This window comes from Bufo gargarizans, chromosome 5 (assembly GCF_014858855.1).
Source record: "Bufo gargarizans isolate SCDJY-AF-19 chromosome 5, ASM1485885v1, whole genome shotgun sequence".
Taxonomy (NCBI): Eukaryota; Metazoa; Chordata; class Amphibia; order Anura; family Bufonidae; genus Bufo; species Bufo gargarizans.
The window spans coordinates 399,725,265-399,746,432 of record NC_058084.1 but is presented as its reverse complement, the minus strand read 5'-3'; the positions used below and the strand labels follow the sequence as shown (position 1 = coordinate 399,746,432).

The following is a 21,168-nucleotide window of genomic DNA, read 5'->3' as shown; positions in this document are numbered from 1 at the left end:
TTCTCAAATAATTAGCATATTGTGATAAAGTTCATTATTTTCTGTAATGTACTGATAAACATTAGACTTTCATATATTTTAGATTCATTACACACCAACTGAAGTAGTTCAAGCCTTTTATTGTTTTAATATTGATGATTTTGGCATACAGCTCATGAAAACCCAAATTTCCTATATCAAAAAATTAGCATATTTCATCTGACCAATAAAAGAAAAGTGTTTTTAATACAAAAAAAGTCAACCTTCAAATAATTATGTTCAGTTATGCACTCAATACTTGGTCGGGAATCCTTTTGCAGAAATGACTGCTTCAATGCGGCGTGGCATGGAGGCAATCAGCCTGTGGCACTGCTGAGGTGTTATGGAGGCCCAGGAGGCTTCGATAGCGGCCTTAAGCTCATCCAGAGTGTTGGGTCTTGCGTCTCTCAACTTTCTCTTCCCAATATCCCACAGATTCTCTACGGGGTTCAGGTCAGGAGAGTTGGCAGGCCAATTGAGCACAGTAATACCATGGTCAGTAAACCATTTACCAGTGGTTTTGGCACTGTGAGCAGGTGCCAGGTCGTGCTGAAAAATGAAATCTTCATCTCCATAAAGCTTTTCAGCAGATGGCAGCAGGAAGTGCTCCAAAATCTCCTGATAGCTAGCTGCATTGACCCTGCCCTTGATAAAACACAGTGGACCGACACCAGCAGCTGACATGGCACCCCAGACCATCACTGACTGTGGGTACTTGACACTGGACTTCAGGCATTTTGGCATTTCCCTCTCCCCAGTCTTCCTCCAGACTCTGGCACCTTGATTTCCGAATGACATGCAAAATTTGCTTTCATCCGAAAAAAGTACTTTGGACCACTGAGCAACAGTCCAGTGCTGCTTCTCTGTAGCCCAGATCAGGCGCTTCTGCCGCTGTTTCTGGTTCAAAAGTGGCTTGACCTGGGGTATGCGGCACCTGTAGCCCATTTCCTGCACACGCCTGTACATGGTGGCTCTGGATGTTTTTACTCCAGACTCAGTCCACTGCTTCCGCAGGTCCCCCAAGGTCTGGAATCGGTCCTTCTCCACAATCTTCCTCAGGGTCCGGTCGCCTCTTCTCGTTGTGCAGCGTTTTCTGCCACACTTTTTCCTTCCCACAGACTTCCCACTGAGGTACCTTGATACAGCACTCTGGGAACAGCCTATTCGTTCAGAAATTTCTTTCTGTGTCTTACCCTCTTGCTTGAGGGTGTCAATGATGGCCTTCTGGACAGCAGTCAGGTCGGCAGTCTTACCCATGATTGCGGTTTTGAGTAATGAACCAGGCTGGGAGTTTTTAAAAGCCTCAGGAATCTTTTGCAGGTGTTTAGAGTTAATTAGTTGATTCAGATGATTAGGTTAATAGCTCGTTTAGAGAAACTTTTCATGATATGCTAATTTTTTGAGATAGGAATTTTGGGTTTTCATGAGCTGTGTGCCAAAATCATCAATATTAAAACAATAAAAGGCTTGAACTACTTCAGTTGGTGTGTAATGAATCTAAAATATATGAAAGTCTAATGTTTATCAGTACATTACAGAAAATAATGAACTTTATCACAATATGCTAATTTTTTGAGAAGGACCTGTACATAGGAAAGTTATAGCTCAGCACAAATGCTTCATTCACAAAAATACAGGTCAGCACTTCTCTGTAATGTCCTCCATTATATTGGGGTTGCTTCTGAGTGACTATGAGACAGTCAGATAGTTAGATAGTCAGATATTCAGAAAGCATAAACTGCTAAGGAGGCCCCGAACTGAAGCGTCAACCTTCCTAATGACCCTTTAAACTCATTGTATTCAAGTTGTAAAAAATGTAAGTTTTATTAAAGGAGTTGTGCAGTGGCAAAATACTGGTGATCAATATCAGACTGGTGTGGGTCTGACTCCCGGCACCCCCACCAATCAGCGTGGACTCCATCCTCTTTATTGCTTAGCTTGTAGCAGCGCAGTGTAGTTACACCTTCCTTTCCATTTTTAGGTGACCAGTAGAGGAAGCTGCAATTACAGTGCACCCCTGCTACAAGCTAGATGGCATGCAGGTAAACATTGAAGAGGATGCAGCACTTGCAAAAGCACCACAGCCTCTTCAACCAGCTAATAGGCTGGAATGCCAGGAGTCGGACTCCCACCGATCAGATACTGATAATCAATCCTAAAGATAGCTCATTAATATCCTGACACTGCAAAACCGCCTTGTGGTACGTTTTATAATATGGAAATTAACTCAAGGTTAAGACTGATCCAATAAGTAAAAATAGAGAAGTGGTTGAGCCTCAGGCTACATGCACACAACGTTGTTTGTTTCCATGTCTGTTCTGGTTTTTTTTTGCGGATAGGATGCGGACCCATTCATGTGCCACCGTGTGCTGTCCGCATTAGCATGTCCGTTCAGTTGCCCCACAAAAAAAAAAAAAATTGTGCATGTCCTCTTTTTTTCTAGTTTGCGGACAAGGATGGGCATTATTACAATGGAACCACACAAAAAAAACGGATCCACAAAAAAAACGGAAGCCATATGAAACATCATCCGTTTTTTTTTAAGATCCGCAATTTGCAGACCGCAAAACAAATACGGTCGTGTGCATGTAGCCTCAGGGACATATTCAACCATTATGTGAAGATCATTATTACATGCAGTAAAGGAATTTAATATCAGCTGCCATGTCTCCACATCCTCACTGAAATAGTATTATATATTTGTTGATTACTGCTGGCATCTCCATTACATATTACCATTATTCCTATTGGTATATATTACTAGTACTACATATATTGCACTATCATTCTGCAAGGTAAAAGTATAAAGTCTTATATTGGTATTCAAAACCACCAATCTGAGGTTTTCTGAAGTATGTTTCCCGTGTGGTCCCAGACAAGCATCTGAATGACCAATACTACTATAGAAGGTAAGCCAGGACTATACAGAACCCAGCACCTGGGGCATATATTCCCCTAGCCCTTCTATTAGCTACGCCCCTACAATGTAAAGACAATTGCTATGGAACTGTGCATCAGTAACTTACAAGAATTCCCCAAACTCTTTTCCTAACTGTACCCCCATTTCTTGGTGACCACCAGAGGAGACCCCCAACAACTGGAGCTTCAACCTTTCCAATTATCCTTTACACATCTTTATATTCAAGTTAATTCCTGTACTATTCTCAGGACTGTCATCAATATCAGATCGACGGGAGTACAACTCCCATCACCCCTGCCAATCAGCTGTTTGAAGGGGTCACTTATGAAAGGGCTGCTGCATCCTCTTCAAAGTTTACCTGTGTGTAATGTAGCATGTCGTGGCAGTGCAGTGTAATTACAGCTTCCTTTTCCATTCACTTGAATGGGACAAGCAGTTGTAATTACACTGTACTGCTGCTACAGGGGAGATGCAGTGCAGTTAAAGGGTTTGTCCCACGAAAAATATTCTACAATTTTCAAACCAGCACCTAGATCTGAATACTTTTGTAATTGCATGTAATTAAACATTTAGCATAGCCACTGAGTTATTCAATAAAATGCATAGCATTTGTATAGCGCCACCTGCTGTAGCTTTTTTTCCCTATTTCTTTGTCCTGCTCACTGAGATGGCTGCACATGCTCATTTTCGTCCTTCAACTGCATCATGAATTGTGATAGGGAGAGAGCTCCAGCACAAAGGACACACCCTCTTAGCTGCAGCAGAAAAGGCACTACCCTTGAGCTGTCAGCTTGATATAAATCTAGCAGAGCAATAAATAGAGAGATCTGGATCCATGTGAGGTTTAGGGCTGTTTCTACCTTTGATAGAAAGAGATTGTCATTTTTTACATTAGTCATGGGAAAACCCCTTTAAACATTGAAGAGAACACAGCACCCACACGAGCGCCGCAACCCCTTTCGCACAGCTGATTGGCAGGGGTGACGGGAGTCAGATTCCCTGCTGATGTTGGAAGTTGCTCCCTGTAAATGACACATTTGACTGTTACAACTGCAATAGTGGTTATCAGCCTGTAGATGGAGCTCTAAAATGGACATTAGCTTGAGCACTTTTTTTTAGAACCTTGGGTAATCCCTGATTTCCTGTTATTATATTACCCAGTTTACCCTCCAGGATCCTCAAAAAAATGCAATACTGCCATCTGTGAAAATATTCTTAACTAATAACTATAACTAATGCTATATACCTAGTAGTTTTTTTTTAAACTTATTTTCTATTTGAACTGTTACAACTGCAGTAATATTTACCAACCTGTAGATGGTGCTTTATAACTGACATTAGTTTGAAAACTTTTTTTTAGTAAATAGGGTAATGCCTGATAAGATATTATTGTAATCAGTCACTTTAACTGCCCGGCTCTTCTAAAAACATACAATACTGCTAGTGTGATCTCTAAACTGTAGCCAGTAGTCTGCTGATAGAGTCTTACAGAAAGTGATATCAATTTCAGAATTTCCTTCAGGAGTTCTAATGTTATTGTCTGTGAAGGTTCTCATTTATCCAGGTCATGGTTTTATATCTGTAAAGAATAAATCAAGGCAACTGGACGTACTGTAGATTTCTTTAAAACGTTTCACTCATTTTTCCAATGAGCTTTATCAATTCTGAGTGACTGTACAAAAATTCTGGGAATAAATATGTAACTGAATCCACGTCTGGTAATTATACCCAGCATTGGGTCAAAGGTGTTGATTCCATTATCCTAATTGGAGTCAAGACAGCATTGTATGTGGCAGACAATAGATGTCTAACCCCCCCCCCCCCACCTACAAACGAGGCATGAAGGAGGCCATCTACGTAAAAATGGAGAAGCCAAGCTTGAATAGAGGTGTGGGGTGGGGGGGGGGGGCGTTAGACATCTATTGTCTGCCACATACAATGCTGTCTTGACACCTTTTTCTGGGAAGTCTTTATCACCTACTGACTCCAATTAGGATAATGGAATCAACACCTTTGATCCAATGCTGGGTATAATTACCAGATGTGGATTCAGTTACATATTTATTCCCAGAATTTTTGTACAGTCACTCAGAATTGATAAAGCTCGTTGGAAGAACGAGTGAAACGTTTTTAAGAAATCTACAGTACGTCCAGTTGCCTTGATTTATTCTTTACAGATATATTCTAATGTTATTGATTTGTTTTCAATTCCGGTAATACTATAGTTTTTTAGAACCTTCTATTTGAATACACAGAAGAATAGGGTACGATGTACATTTATGCCGGAGGTTCCTTTTTGGTTGTTGAATTATTTGCAGTGTCATAGGATTTAGAGCTGCAGTTTTTAACTTACTGGTAAAGCCTGACATTTGCTTTCTGCAGTTCATCTGCCTTTTCATCCGGAATAGCATCCTTCAGTTCACCAGTTCTTTGCCCAAGCACGGCATTCATTATCTGCATCAGGTCAGGGGAATCTTTTTCATTGTCTATGATGCCAATCTGGGCTCGCCCTCCTCGCTCATCATCTCTTATGCTCTGGGCCAAGGAGCAAGCCTGGGAAGAAATAGATGGGATTTGTTAGGTTTCATTTAGAAATAGTAAGCTTTTTATGTAGATATGCAGGACATAGTAAATTTGGCTCGACGAGGCACATATTTCTTAATTATTCCACCTCATGGCTGAAGTACAGTACATGTACTCCAATACAAATGTTGTCCCTTTTTTGGTGGACATGCCCCAAAGTTTATGTAAACTCATGTGCTAAAATATATGTTGTATATTATAGAGAATGAAGAGATTTGTGTTAATCGAATAAAATGCAATGCAATGTAATACTAATATTCTACCTGTATTACATCTACCTATTATAGAAAGTACGAGGAAGAATGAACATTGGGGGAGATTTATCAAAACATAGCAACCAATCAGATTCCACCTTTCTTTTTTCAGAGCTTCTTTGGAAAATGAAAGGTAGAAGCTGATTGGTTGCTATGGGCAACTAAGCCCGTTTTCCTTTATACTAGTTTTGATAAATGTCCTTCATTGTCTTTTTGTGCATTTTCAGCTATAAAAGTTTACTCTTTTGGTAACGATTTCCACTAGATTTTTAAATGTCAGTGGAAGCTCAAGAACGTTAAAGGACATCAGATTGTACCCATGAAACTGGCTGACCTGTAACATGTGCGCTTGGCAGCTGAAGGCATCTGTGTTGGTCCCATGTTCATATGTGCCCACATTGCTAAAGAAAGTGATGTGACGTGGGTGCTGGGGACTGGTATATCGTCTATAGGAGGGGTCTGGGGGTATTTGTACTATTGGATAATCCCTTTAAAGAGAATCTGTAACCAGTTTTATGGTGTCCCACATTAGTGACAGAGCCCCCTAACAAAATGCTGGGTCACTTTCTTTAACTGGCACAGCCAATTTGCTAACAAAAAAAAAATGTATTGAACAGCTCCAGCGCATACCAATGAGTCCAGCATATTCATGAGGTATCGGCTTTCTTTGTCCTGTGCTGCTAATTAATTTGGAAAAAAATGTCAATCAGCAGCAATGGGGGAAGAAAGCCAGAAGATCATGAATATCAGGACTCATTGGCATGTGGTGAAGCTGTAAGAATCGAGGACCTTAAAACTGGCAACAGATTCTCTTTAACAGGGAAGCTTCCTTCCCCTATGGATTACAAAAGCAATAGAGTGACAGCATATTTACCAGCCCTTGAGGGAAAGTGTTACTTAATGCAGCAGAAAGTTCAGAGGCCATACAAGAAGTATTATTAGAGAAAGGTAAGACACCTACATTGAGGTTACAAGCTTCTCTGCATACTGGTGGGAGCTATAGGCTTCAGGTTCCCCATCATATCAAATGCACAGAGTGTACTCCCCTGTGGATACTGCAGAGCAGAGATATCATATTGTGATAGCGCTCCTTTCCCATGACTGCATGGCCCAGGGGAGCATCAGAGTGAGTAAATGCAACCACCATTCCTTCTACTACTACTCCTGTCCTCTTCCCTCTCCTGGGTACGCGATAATGAGGGTAGCAAGGCAATCGTCTGCCCAACATCTTGGGAGGTTTCATGAAAAAACTATGCTCAGGTTTTCAGTGCTGTTGTGTTTGGGGATTATATAGCTGTACACAAGCGCTTGTAAGCAATGAATGGAGCCTTACTAAATCTAAATGTTATCTTTCATATATTTCTGTATAAGGCAGATTTGGAGCTCCTGTTGTTTGGCCTACATCAACGTTCCTTTCCTGAACAAAATACTCTGTCCTCTTCCTTCATCTCCTTACCCTTATCCTCTCAGTTCTGTTGCTTTCTGGCCCGTTCCACTGGATGATCACTTTGCCAAGGTCAAGAAGGAAAACATCGCCTTTGTTAAAACTGCTCCAGGACAAGTCCACCTGTAAGAGTCAAAACCAATACTTTACACTGAGGTGAACACAGCCATGTCATTGTTAAGGAAGTCGCAACCCCCAAGACAGTTTGGAGTTAGATTAGAGGAGAGTGAGGAATGAGGGACCAAGTGATCCATTTCCTAATCCTCCAGGCCATGTGGACCGCAGAAGCAACTCATCTAGGGGGACACCATTGCTCCAGAGAGACTGCATCTGATCAGGGCCACTACCATTACCATCCTCTGCATCAGCTTCTCAGGGGCTCGCTGCTCATTTGGAAGCTATGTTTAATATGGAAACGATATTTTCAGATTTCCTAGGATTTTTCCAGTATATCAATAGTCAGGTCAGTTGACATCTGATACAAAACCATAATTGCTATTGTTATATGTATGTCCGACACCACAGACTTTTTAGACTACCTGCACAGGTTGTGGATTAAGTGCATTTTTTTCCATGTGGATTTTCGTGACAAAAAATGCAGCATAATTCAGTACCAGCAACATGAATGAGAACTGACAAATCTCATGTACACTTTATTTTTGCCATTTTGTCATCTGCAGAATGCCAATTGTTTCTGCAGAACTTGCAAAGGGGCGAGATCTGAGGCAAAACCACATCAAAATCCGCATGTAAAACATGCAGATTTTGATGCAGATTCAGGCCACAAATGCAAACGCGCAAAATTCCACTTGGAAACTCATGTTAAGGTAGCCTAAAATAAGCATTCCAACTCCCAACAGTAACTCCATCGAAAGTAATTGTTCTTTTCCATGGGTGAGAACAGTGACAGGAAACTCATGTTCAGAGCTGTGAAGTGTTCCTCTTTTTAAAAATACTTCACCACTTCAGTAAGGGCCGTGTAGCCAGTTACAGTACACAAGCTGCATTGATACAGATCCAGAGCTGTGCCCTTAGGGTACTTTCACACTAGCGTTATTCTTTTCCGGTATTTTGTTCCGTCACCGGAAAAAAACGCTTCAGTTTTATCCTAATGCATTCTGAATGGAGAGCAATCCGTTCAGTATGCATCAGGATGTCTTCAGTTCAGTACCTTTACGGTATTTGGGCGGAGAAAATACTGCAGCATGCTGCAGTATTATCTTCGGCCAAAATTCCGGAACACTTGCCGGAATGCCATATCCGGCATTAATTCCCATTGAAATATATTATTGCCGGATCCGGCGTTTCCGACAAGGATAGCACTGCTCTATTAGGGGCCAGCTGTTCCGTTCCGCAAAATATGGAATGCACACGGATGTCAACCATATTATTTGCGGATCCGTTTTTTGCGCAAAATACATACGTCATGTGCATGAGGCCTTAGTCTTTTCACATCAGTAGTTAGTATGACTCTTCATGCTCTATAGTACACATACCTCTGTGGCTGAGACATGTTTTCTGCCCTTTACATGAAGTAAGCGACGTATGTTGTACATATTTGTCTCCACGTGTTTAAATCCTGAGGCAACTCCTCCTTTCTTGTATCTGGTGTGAGAGATAAAATAGTTATGTTATTATATTAAAAATTATCTATCTATTAGGGAGAGTTCACATAACTGTTATTTTTCCATTGTTCTGATCTATCAGAAGAACAGAAAAATAAAGAAAAAAAAAATGGATCCCGTAAAAAACGGATCTCTGACGGAAATGGCTCAAACGGGTGCCAAATGTGCATAAGTGATGCACAGGATCAGTTTTTTTGTAGGATGGAAAAATAACTATGATATGAACTCCGCCTTAGGCCTCATACACACGACAGTTGTTTTTTGCGTCCGCCCCAAAAACGGATGCGGCATCCGTTTTTTAGGGAGGATCCCTTTTTCCCACAGATCCCTTGTAATAAATGCCTATCCTTTTCCGCAAATGTGAAAAAAGTAGGACATGCACTATTTGTTTTGCTGAAAGGAAACACGGACAACGGACGCGGAACACAAACGGATGAACTATCAGCATTTTTTTGCTGACCTATTGAAATGAATGGGTCCCCATCCTATCCGCAAAAAAAAAACGGAACGGAGGCCGAGAAAAACAACGTCGTGTGCATGAGGCCTAAGGCTAGGGCTACATGGGGACATGTGTCTTGCAAAAGCAAGTCGCACCAAAAGTGTGCAGCTACAGTCACATATTTTTTTTTTTTTGCAAATCGGTTTATTGATTTTTCCATATACCATATAATAACATACACATATGGACTAGCTTTTCGCTGTCCATATCAGAGGCAGTATCCACAGATTGACAAATAACATTCCCCTCCCCCCAGTAAACCCCTCCCTTCTCCTTCCCCCCAGCCCACATGCCAATGATCTTATAACACCAACACTCTAATAGATCGCCATTCATGTGTCTCTAAGAAAATCAACACACCTTCAAAGCACCCAACCTTCCCCTTATATCGGCCTTCAGGTACCCATTGACATTTTTAATAATGAAAGTCAATGGTATGACTCTACGAGATGTGACATGCTGCCACTGTGATGCAACGGTCGCACAAAAATGCAACTTGGATGGGTTTTTTGTGACAGTTGTGTCGCAGTTGCAGCATGTCACATTGTGACTATTGACTCTTATTATAAAAAATGTTGTGTGACTTTTCAGCAACAAAAAGTTGCGCCAGCTTAGGCGTATAATCATGACAGCTCTGGGGGACTTTATTAAGGTCCCAGCTTCCATGGCAACACATGGTCACCTCACAATTGCATTTGCAGGTGTTTATGGGAACCGGGGGAGCCCGCTCCATCTGTAAAACTGCCTAGATGCCCCAGTTGCTCTTGACTGCATCATCTAGAGGGTTAAAAGGGGGCGAAAATAGTGTTATCCCCAATCCTGACCCAGTTCTCAGTCAGTGGCAGGCTTCCACAATGTTCATGGAGAAGTGGGGGAACAATGATTTCTTGATTCTGATTTTCAGTATGGTTGAGACAAAGGTATACTGAGGTATATTGGGCAAATCTATGCCAAAGGGACATTGTTTTGCCGTACATACTCCACATCTAAAGGTAGTCTATAGGTACATTATATGCCAAAAGTGATGTTCAACCATGGTGGGAACTAGGCTGACATGCACAATAACTGGACAAGGGCCATCTGCCCCATCTGCTACATATTTGTAATCTACATTTTCAATAGGAAATATCAGACCTATTGATCATGGTCATCGTAGCAGTAGGTGCCAGAAAATAAATCTCACTTACATAATACCATTCTTGAAGTAGCTTTTAAAGGTAGCAGATTCATATCCCTGCACCTCCCTGTGTTGTATTGGGCTCCCTCCTAGAGCCTCGTCCATCTGGGTTGCATAAACTGCAGCAGCTCCTTGTTCATCCTGAGATGAGTCCTTCCCTATCCAGTAGTGGAGATCACTGGAAATGCCACTGGATGATTGCTTGATCTGTGGAAGACAGTAAACTGCATATTCATATCCTTTCTATAATTAGTAAATTACTTACACAGTCCTAACATTAGTGCAGGTGTTGACCAGTCAGATTCCTGCTGCCAATTTTTAGTGCAAGGGGCAATTATGACATTTAAAGGCTATGGACACCTTTGGAGGCATTTGTTATAGCACTACGTTCTACTTATCCTGGGCTAAAAAATTTCAGCAGTTTGTCTTCTGCAACCTTCAGTTTCAATGCATCCACAGACTGTTGCTTCTCCTTCTCAGTGAAACCTGTCAGAGACATCCTCTGAAGGCTCAATCTGTGACCCTTATCTCTTCACTCCTGACATTTCATAAACACTTGTTTAAGCTAAAATCTAGTGAGTTTTAGAAGAACTTAGCTTAAATGTGTGTTTATGAACTGTACAGATAACGGCTACAGATCAAGCCATGAGAGTATCTCTCTGAAGGGTTTCGATAAGAAAGAAAAGGATGTAGATGAAGTGAAACTGAAGGCTAGAAAAAAAATCAACAGTTTGTTGTTTATAAAGACAAATTGGGAAAATGATATTTAGCCCAAGATACGCAGAATGCAATAATTAAAGTAAAAAATGAAAATCAGACATCATATAGTACATTATATCAAAAGAATATCAAGATTATTAGGCTACTTTCACACTGGCGTTTTGAATTCCGTTTGCGAGATCCGTTTCAGGGATCTCACAAACGGTTCAAAACGGATCAGTTCAGCCCCAATGCATTCTGAATGGATAAGCATCCGTTCAGAATGCATCAGTTTGGCTCTGTTCTGTTTCCATTCCGCTGTGGATGCGGACACCAAAACGCTGCTTGCAGCATTTTGGTGTCCGCCTGGCGATGCAGAGCCAAACGGATCCGTCCTGACTTACAATGTAAGTCAATCGGGACGGATTCGTTTTCACTGACACAATATGGTGCAGTTGAAAACTGATCCTTCCCTTATTGACTTTCAATGTAAGTCAGGACGGATCCGTTTTGACTTAGACTTTTTTTTTTAAAGAATGATGCAAACGGGTCCGTTCTGAACGGATACAAGCGTTTGCATTATAGGTGCGGATCCGTCTCTGCAGATACCAGACAGATCCGCACCTAACGCAGGTGTGAAAGTAGCCTAAGGCAAAAAATCTATAGCATATGATTAAAAACATAAATGGGGTAAAAAACTTCAGACATGGGTAACAATAACCACAATTGCTGTACAAAGTCACTGGCCACCGACCTCAGTACCATTCGACAATTCCCTGCATAAAATAACGTGACTTCTAGACAATCTTTGACCCCCTGACGAAGCCGAGGAAGCAAAACGCACGTCGAGGCGTTCTCTAGCCATTTTAGGTTCACTTCCCTTGATCATGTCTACAAGTGGGTTCTGTTAGTGAGAGCTTTAAAGCAGTGGTGCACAACCTTTTCTGGTTGGGGGCCACATTGTCAGCCTGAACCAATTCCAAGGGCCGAAAATAAAACTTAAAGGGGTATTACCAACTGAAATACTGTATTTTTGGCATATTGAACATACAGTATATTCTATAAATGTTTAGTTACAGTTCCAGGACTCCCATCTAATAGGAGAATACATGAAAGATACATGTAAAAAGCCATAAGACATAGACATACATGTCTTTTACCAGATGTTTGGGGGCCGCACAGAATGGTATCGAGGGCCGCATGTGGCCCCCGGGCCGCAGGTTGTGCACCCCTGCTTTAAAGGGAACCTGTCACCTGGATTTTGTGTATAGAACTGAGGACATGGGTTGCTAAATGGCCGCTAGCACATCCGCAATACCCAGTCCACATAGCTCTGTGTGTGTCACAGACTTTGGTTTGCGCTGTGACACTGTTGCCACACTTGCAGTTGCCCGCGGCAATGTGTTGCTGTGAGAGCATGCGGTGGCAGTGTCTTGGCCCTCTGGGTGATTGCCGTGACATGGTTGCCATGCATGCTGTTGCCGGTGGTAACATGTGGTTTAGTATGCTTGTGTGTGTACTTCCCCTTTAAGTTGTAGCCTCCCTCTGTCTGGTGCTGTAAGGGTTAACTCCCTGACTGGGTGTGGTCACTTGGCTTTTATCTTCTGTGGTTTCCTGGCTGGAGTCAGTTGTACTTCAGTTGTCTTTGGTGCTGGAGCTCTACTCCAGTCCAGGGTGTTCCATCTGTCCAATGAGGGCCACCCTTGTGGTCATCAATGTTATCCCGGAGTGTCCTTCCCTTCCTGTCCCTATTTGTATGGAGTGGGTTATGTTCAGAGTGTTTGTATGTCTAGTTTGATGTTACATGTCAGGTGATGTTTGGTGTCCAGCTTGTTTTCTAGACATTCCCCTGTCTCATGTTTATTGCACCTGTAGGAGGTGACCTGCTCCCTTATTACTCCTTTTGGCCAGGCTAATTCCCTTTTACCCTTTGACACTGCACCGGTGGGGGGTTTCCCCCACTCCCCGCCGTGACAGTGTGCTTTTATTTTGTTTAAAAAAAAAACTGATTTGATACATATGCAACTTAACCTGAGATGAGTCCTGTATGTGAGATGAGTCAGGGACAGGACACATCTCAGGTTAATTTGCATATGTATCAAATATTTTTTTTTTACATAAAAGCACACAGAGCTATGGGAACTGGGTATTGCGGATGTGCTAGTGGCGATCTAGCAACCCATGTCCTCAGCTCCATACACAAAATCCCGGTGACAGGTTCCCTTTAATGATATTATTAGGTTATGAAGCCTGACTTTATAGTATTGTTTGAGGGTTAAAGGGCTTCTGTCACCCCACTAAAGTCATTTTTTTTTTGGGGCTAGTTACATTCCTTATAGTGCGATATATGAAAATATAATGGTGTTACTTACTTTCATTCAGCCGTTTCTTATAAAAACGAAGTTTTATAATATGTAAATCAGGTCTCTACCAGCAAGTAGGGCGTCTACTTGCTGGTAGCCGCCGCAAAAAACCGCCCCCTCGTCGTGTTGATTGACAGGGCCAGCCGCGATCTCCTCCTCCGGCAGGCCCTGTCAGCATTTTAAAAATCACGCGCCTCTGTTCATTCGGCGCAGGCGCTCTGAGATGAGGAGGCTCGTCTCCTCAGAACTCCCTCAGTGCGCCTGCGCCAATGACGTCTTCTCAGGTGTTTCCACTAAGTAAGGCCCCTTTCACACGAGCGAGTATTGCGAACGCATTGCGACCACACGGAATCTGGACCCATTCATTTCAATGGGGCTGTGTACATGTGCGTTGGTTTTCATGCATCACTTGTGCGTTGCGTGAAAATCACAGCATGTTCTATATTCTGCGATTTTTCACGTGACGCTGGCCCCATGGAAGTGAATGGAGCTGCGTGAAAATTGCTTTGCATCCGCAAGCAAGTGCGGATGCGATGCGTTTTTCACGGATGATTGCTAAGAGATGTTGTTTGTATACATTCAGTTTTTTTATCAAGCACGTGCAAAACGCATTGCACTCGCGCAATAAAAACTGAACGCGATCGCAGGCAAAACTGAATGACTTTGCCTGCGAAATTGCGCATTTTTTACTGAACGCATCCGGACCTAATCCAGACACGCTCGTCTGCAAGGGGCCTAAGTTGCTCTAACATCATAAATGGGTTTCACATCACAGGTGACTTTTAGTAAGGTATACTGCTGTGATGTCACAATTGTTTGCTGTAAGGTAAGCTGATGGGACATCACTACTGAATTTCAGTTAGGTAGGCTGCTGAAACGTCACTGTGGATTTTAGTAATTTAAACTACTATGACATCACAACTATGGAGGAGATGTATCAAACTGGTGTAAAGTAGAACTGCCCATAGCAACCAATCAAATCCCACCTTTCATTTTGCAAACGAGCTGTGAAAAATGAAAGGTGGAATCTGATTGGTTGCTATGGGCAACTGAGCCACTTCTACTTTACACCAGTTTGATAAATGACCCCATATTTCAGGCAGATGAGTTACTGTAACGTGACAGTATCTTTTAGGTAGATAAACAATTTCTGCCTACTTGAGACTCCCTTGTATCTATATAGACTTTAGACTGTTGTAGCCACTGGCCATAAGTCTGTCTATTGCAATTCATTATCCAGGGCACATTATCTGCTTTTGCACTGTTGATTATAGTTTATACCTAGCTTTTATCTCAGGCATATCGCTATTTCATTACTTTGTGCTATTAGGTCCCCTGATGAGTCGCAACTGCGACAGAAACATGGCATATTGGGAGCAGCTAGGGGTATAAACCGGTACATGACCATATACTAGGGCAAGTTTCCTTTCGGGGTCACCCTTATCAGGGCGAGTTGCTCCATGGTTAGGCTCTTTAGGGCATAATAGCCCCTTTGCCACTATCATCTTAGGGTGTTATAGGATTTGGTGTCCCTCTCCTCTGCCACCTAGGAGACCCGTCACTGCATCTCTCCGAAGTCCGGGATCCTATGCCTACTATGGATTCTCTGCAGCACATCTAGCAATGCTGCGGTGGGTAAGACCCTATTCAGCTGTTATTACTGTGGTTTCCATTTTTTGGGGGGTTTTGCTGTTTATGGTTGGGCCTTTTTGATTTATTGTCAAGACTGATATATATTGACGGTTCCTGACTTAGTTTTTTTTGTATTTACTTCTTGCATTTTGGGGCGCTCAATTTTTTTACTCATTGTAAATTATGTTTTAGTATGCCTTTATTTTTGGATAGTTAGATATTTGGCTCCTAAGGGTTCTCTAACGCTGGGTTCACACCTGAGCGTTTTACAGCGCGTTCCTACGCGCTGTAAAACGCACAACAGGCAAGAACCAATGATTCCCTATGGGAAGGGTTCACACCTGGGCGTTTTACAGCGAGTACGATCGCGCTGTAAAACGCCCGACGCTCAAACAAGTACAGGAGCTTTTTTTGGCGCGTTTGACGCGCGTTTGGGCCATAGACTCTTTGGACAACACTGCTGTCAATCACCCAAACGCGCGTCAAATGCGCGTTCACTATTAAAAAAAACGCGCATAAAACGCGCGACAAAAACGCGCATAGAAACGCGCGTTTGAGAAACGCCTAGGTGTGAACCCAGCGTTACTGCTTTTTCCACTTCATTATGGGGAGATGCATGGCTTAGGCTTTGTTAAACTACTGTGAAATCAGAAGACCGTTTCAGGCAGGTGAGTTATTGTGACATCACAGCGTGTTTTAGGCAGGCCATTTTAGTGGACTCGTCCCAAACGAAGCTGAAGACATTCAGGTTCGGCTGCCATCCCCAAAAAAAGTTTTCGGTCCAAACTGGTTTGCTTATCCTTCGTTTCTACCATGAGATGTCATATCAATAGTACAGATGCGTGGCGGGTCGCAGTGAAAAATCTGCTGAAAACCAGCCCAAAATCTGCAGCAGCAAAATCTGCACTAAATCGTGCATATTTTGCTTTGGATTATGGTCAATGCTGTGAATTTGCTGCAGATTATAATGGGGAAAAAAAAATCTGTGGTGGAAATCCACAGCATAAATTGACATATGATTTCGAATAATGTGTGGATTTCATTGCAGAAGGTCTCTGCAAGTTCTGCAACATGAGATTTTTTTAAATATAATTTTCTTTGCTGCTACTGTAAATGCTACAGATTTTCTGCACACTATGGAAAATCTGCAGCGTTTACACCACTTGAAAGGATGTGTAAGAGAAAGGATGTGTTTTTTTTATTTTTATTAAATAACATTTTTTTTTTTAAATGAAATAAATTTGAAGACAATCTAACAATGTTTGGTAAATGTAATTTTGTATGCATTTCTAAATATTCTTTAGTGGTGCTTCATTTGTGCCGAAATAGTATGACAGGTGTGTGGGTTTAGGAGATGTGTAAACCACGCATGATAAAACACCTGTCTTCTGTTCTGTTGAATAGGAGCAGGGGCGTAGCTTTAGGGGGTGCAGAGGTAGCAGTCGCTACCGGGCCCAGGCTGCCTGAGGGGGCCCAAAGACCCCTGTGCCACATAAGACACTGGCATTATAGAAAGTGCATACTGGTCATTTTACACCTCTGGCTGGAGGGAAGGGGTTAGGTTAAGAATTTGGCATGAGGGGGTGCCCTTTCAATGTTTGCCTCAGGCAGCAGGAAGGATATGTGCTCCCCTGCCCCTGGCCAACAAGCACTGAGGGACGGGGGCCCAAGCTCAACTCTTGCACCAGGGCCCATATGCTTTTAGTTACGCCCCTGAATAGGAGATCCCAAGTAGGTGTTCATTCGCTTTTTCACTTCAACAAAGCTGTGACTTTGACAAAAACTTAATATATACAGTGTATAACAATATATCATCATGTATACTTACAAATAATATAATGTAGCAGTCACCTTCAAAGAAGCTCCCATAGGCTTTTTCAGGGAGAGGAACCATTTGCAGTTTCTGAAAAGAGAGTGATAATTAAATACATACTGCCATTTATGTGACAAACGCTGGGGACAATAGAAAACTAATGGCAGTTACTTGACCCTTGCGTGTTTGTGCTGCATAGTAGTTAGAATACAGCTCTGCATTTGGATCTGTGGTATTTTCCCTGCTGTCACTAAACTCAAGGGGGTCGTTTACAAAGGCTGTACACCAGTTTTCTGGAGCACAAAGGGTGCAAACTTTTTGCAAACAACATTTTGCGACTATTTGCCTCTCCCCTCTTCTCTTGCCGCTTAAAATAAATAAATAAAATGGGTGGAGCATACAGTAGCTATAGTTTCCGTTTCTGGCGCATGGCAACAAATTTATTGAGATTTTCAATTAAGACTGGCGTGAGGAGAAAGCTCGGCTGTGTGCAACAGGGGACAACAGTTTGGCAGATAGATATACAGTCTACTTGTGCATCTTCCGATATCTAGTTTGGGAAGGATTGCACTATTTAACTATTTGCTTCAGGCAACAAAAAACTGGTAGCACCCTTGAAAATTGCAACATACAGTATGTGTGAAGATTTGCACCAGTTTTTTGTGCCACAAAAATGGAGCATTAGCGTCAAGTTGAAATGCCACAAAACATTTAAAATATATAAAAGATACAAGCATTATTCTTTCTCTCCTTTTATGGTCCATTCCTAGTTTTGGCTTCCAACAGTGGCCATACCCTATCACTACTGTCGGAGCCTCCTTTGGTAGTTCCGTCAGATTATAATACATACAGTGGTCCCTCAAGTTACAATATTAATTGGTTCCAGGACAACCATTGTATGTTGAAACCATTGTAAGTTGAGTAATCGGTTCCAAAGCCCCAACATGTCATCCAAGATGAGATAAAATGAAGATTTAAGAAAAAAAGGCAGATAACTAAGACAGATAAATCAAGTTCTTACATATAAGGCCTCATGCACATGACCATTGTTTTATCCCGTGTCCGTTGCGCCATTTTTCATGATTTGTTTTGCGGACCCATTGATTTTCAATGGGTCAGTTGAAAACTTGGCTAATGCACCATTTGCCGTCCGTGATCCGTGGTTCCAGTCCGTCAAAAAAATATAACCTGTCCTATTATTTTCACGGAAAACGGTTCGCGGACCCATTCAAGTCAATGGGACCGCTAAAAAATGCAGAGGCACACAAGATTGTCATCCGCGTCCGTTTTTTTTTCTTAGACTTTTTTTTACTTTCCTTTATGTCTGGTGGTCCTCCAAACATAAAGGAAGACACACGGAAACAAAAACGGAAACGGATCACAGAACAACGGAACCCCATTTTGCGGAACGGAACACAACAGTCATGTGCATGAGGCCAAACAGTCAGGAATAGCTGCTAACTAGCACCATCCCCTGGGCTAGGTATGTTTTCTGATCTCTCCCTGCGGAAGATGTGTGAAACGCACGTTGGAGGGTGCGGTGTGGGACTGCCGCAGGAATTACATTGATATATGGACAATTCAGGTTGGTATATATAATTTATATATGAATTTTTTAAGCATGTGACTGTTTTTGTGAGATTGAGTACATGTATTAGCTTTAATGTGGTGCTTATCATAGCTTTGTCCACTTAGATATTAAGATAAGTATTCCATCTTTAAGTCAAAGATCTGCACCCCGCAGACTGGGCATTGCATAAAGTGTTAATGAGAATGGAATTACTGTACCTGATTGTGGTTATTTGGGAAGATTGCAAAGTGTACCTAGAGAGAGACTCGGGGAGGATTACTACCATCATTGCCACCTCCTAAATGCAAGTGTTTGGAGGATCCTGCTGTGTTATAATTTAGAACTGTGCCTGCTGTGTATGTACTATATCTCCCATCATCTACTCACTAAAGGGAGACTTTGTTTATTATAACCAAACAAGACTGGGGATTCCATTCTCCAGCCCCTAAGTCTGGCCACGCGAGGCACAACCAAGCAGGGGCCCCCAAAAGTCTAGGGTGTCCCCTCCATGCCCTGCACATGCGGCCCAGGGACAGGTAGAGGGATACAGCTCTTACTGATACTACCATCACTCCCATCCTCTCCAGTTTTGCAGCCACCATGCCTCCCCTGCAGCCCAGTGCGCTGCAATGGGACATAAGTGGCTGCTGATTTGCTGCCCCCATGTACATAGGTTCCTCAGAGGCCTAAAGAGTAGAGACCCCTGCAGGACCATGGATCAGCTATGTACATGAGGTATATTAGGGGTATATGTGTATTTGTGTGCAAAAACAATGCTGTGCAGCTACTGGCATTGCCAGTTATCCTACAGAGAAGAATAGCTGCAAGGTGGCACAACTGTGTAGCACTAGATGGCAGGTAATATTTGGGTGTTAAATTTGTGTCACTACGGTGTAGCTCTATTATAAGCCTGCTTTTGGAGGAGAGGCCTGAATAAAAAGAGGTAGGATATGGTTGGTGTCATAAACACTGACAGATGCTATTTAAATGACATATGGCTGTTGTGTATTGTGTGTGACTAATATGTGATGACAACATTTTGTATACTGGGAGAGCCCCAGGGTCAGATCTCTGTCTACTGACTGATGTGCAAGAACAAATGATTCAGTGAGATCTGTCTACAAGACTCATTTTTACTGTATACATTAAAAAAAATATAGAATTAAAAGGGTTTTCTCAGAAAATGATTTTTAAAAAGACCACAGAGGGTTAATATAAAAATAACCTATACCCTCACAAATCCCCCGATGTTAATCCTAACCAGAGCCATTTTGATGAGCACAATAATTAGAATGTGCTATAAAAACATATTATTAATTGAGATGTTTAAGTGGGATATTTTAGCTTAGGACATCATAAAAAAAACACTATTAGGGTGGGTTCACACTAGCGTTATGGAGCCCGTTATAACAGGGTTATAACGGAACATAACGGAATCCATAAGACTGAAGGACGGATCCATTTGCTGCCCATAGACTTGCATTATGACGGAATGCAAAACGGACGCCTTTAAAAGGCATTCCGTTTGCTCTCCGTCCTAATAGAAGTCTATGGGAATCAAAACGAATCGATCTGGTTCCCGTTTTGCAAGACTGAAAACAAAGTCCTGTCGACAGGACTTTGTTTTCCGTCTTGCATAACGGGACCCAGACGGATCTGTTATGTTTTCCCATAGATTTCTATTAGGACGGAGCAAAACGGAATGCCTCTTAAAGGCTTCCATTTTGCATTCCATCCTATGGATTTTGTTATGTTCCGTTATAACCCTGTGATAACGGAAAGCCATAACAGACTCCATAATGCTAGTGTGAACCCACCCTTACACTAAGTTTATTGACTGTGTCAGTAATGCAATATCGATACTTGTCATCATATCCTAGAATGGGCAAACTTGTTCATATGCCAGGCGCACTGAGCTTGAGTGGCCCATCGCAGTCTGAGTAAACATGTTCTATGATTATTCAGAGGTGGTTGACAGTGAGGCCTCTTGCACACGACCGTATGGCTTTTTCAGTATTTAGTGGACCGCAAAAATACAGATCCGCAAAAAATACGGATGACGTCCATGTGCATTCCATTTTTTGCGGAACGGAACAGCTGGCCCCTGATAGAACAGTACTATCCTTGTCCTGTATGCGGACAATAATAGGACATGTTCTATCTTTGAACGGAACGGAAATACGGAAACAGAATGCATAAGGAGTGCATTCCGTTTTTTTGAGGACCCATTGAAATGAATGGTTCCATATACGCACCGTATACGGAACGCAAAAAAAGGAACATACATGCAAAAAAAAAGTTTGTGTACAAGAGGCCTGACTCTGTGACTTTGTCACACAAGGATCCACATAAACCTAGAGCCATCCCCACAGATTATGTAGGAATGAACATTGGCCTAAAAAGGTTAACCTTAAAGGGGTTGTCCCATCTGGACATTTATGGCATATCAACAGGATATCTGAGACCTGCTCCTATTTGGATTTTTTTGGGACGTCTCATAGCAGTGAATGGGGAAAGCTGTGCATGTGAGCTTTGCTCTCCATTCATGTTAGGGGCACATTATTGAGAAAG

At 42.2% G+C, this 21,168-nt stretch overlaps 1 protein-coding gene across 1 annotated transcript in view; it reads right to left on the bottom strand.

Moving 5' to 3' along the window:
* VILL (villin like) overlaps positions 1 to 21,168 on the bottom strand; it is an 88,945-nt gene that overhangs the window by 27,452 nt on the left and 40,325 nt on the right. The window contains exons 3-7 of the mRNA XM_044293585.1: positions 17,043 to 17,117; positions 10,531 to 10,727; positions 8,716 to 8,824; positions 7,232 to 7,342; positions 5,292 to 5,491 (exon numbers count right to left, since the gene is read on the bottom strand). Coding sequence (XP_044149520.1) covers positions 5,292 to 5,491; positions 7,232 to 7,342; positions 8,716 to 8,824; positions 10,531 to 10,727; positions 17,043 to 17,117 — 692 coding nt within the window. The remainder of the gene's footprint in view (positions 1 to 5,291; positions 5,492 to 7,231; positions 7,343 to 8,715; positions 8,825 to 10,530; positions 10,728 to 17,042; positions 17,118 to 21,168) is intronic.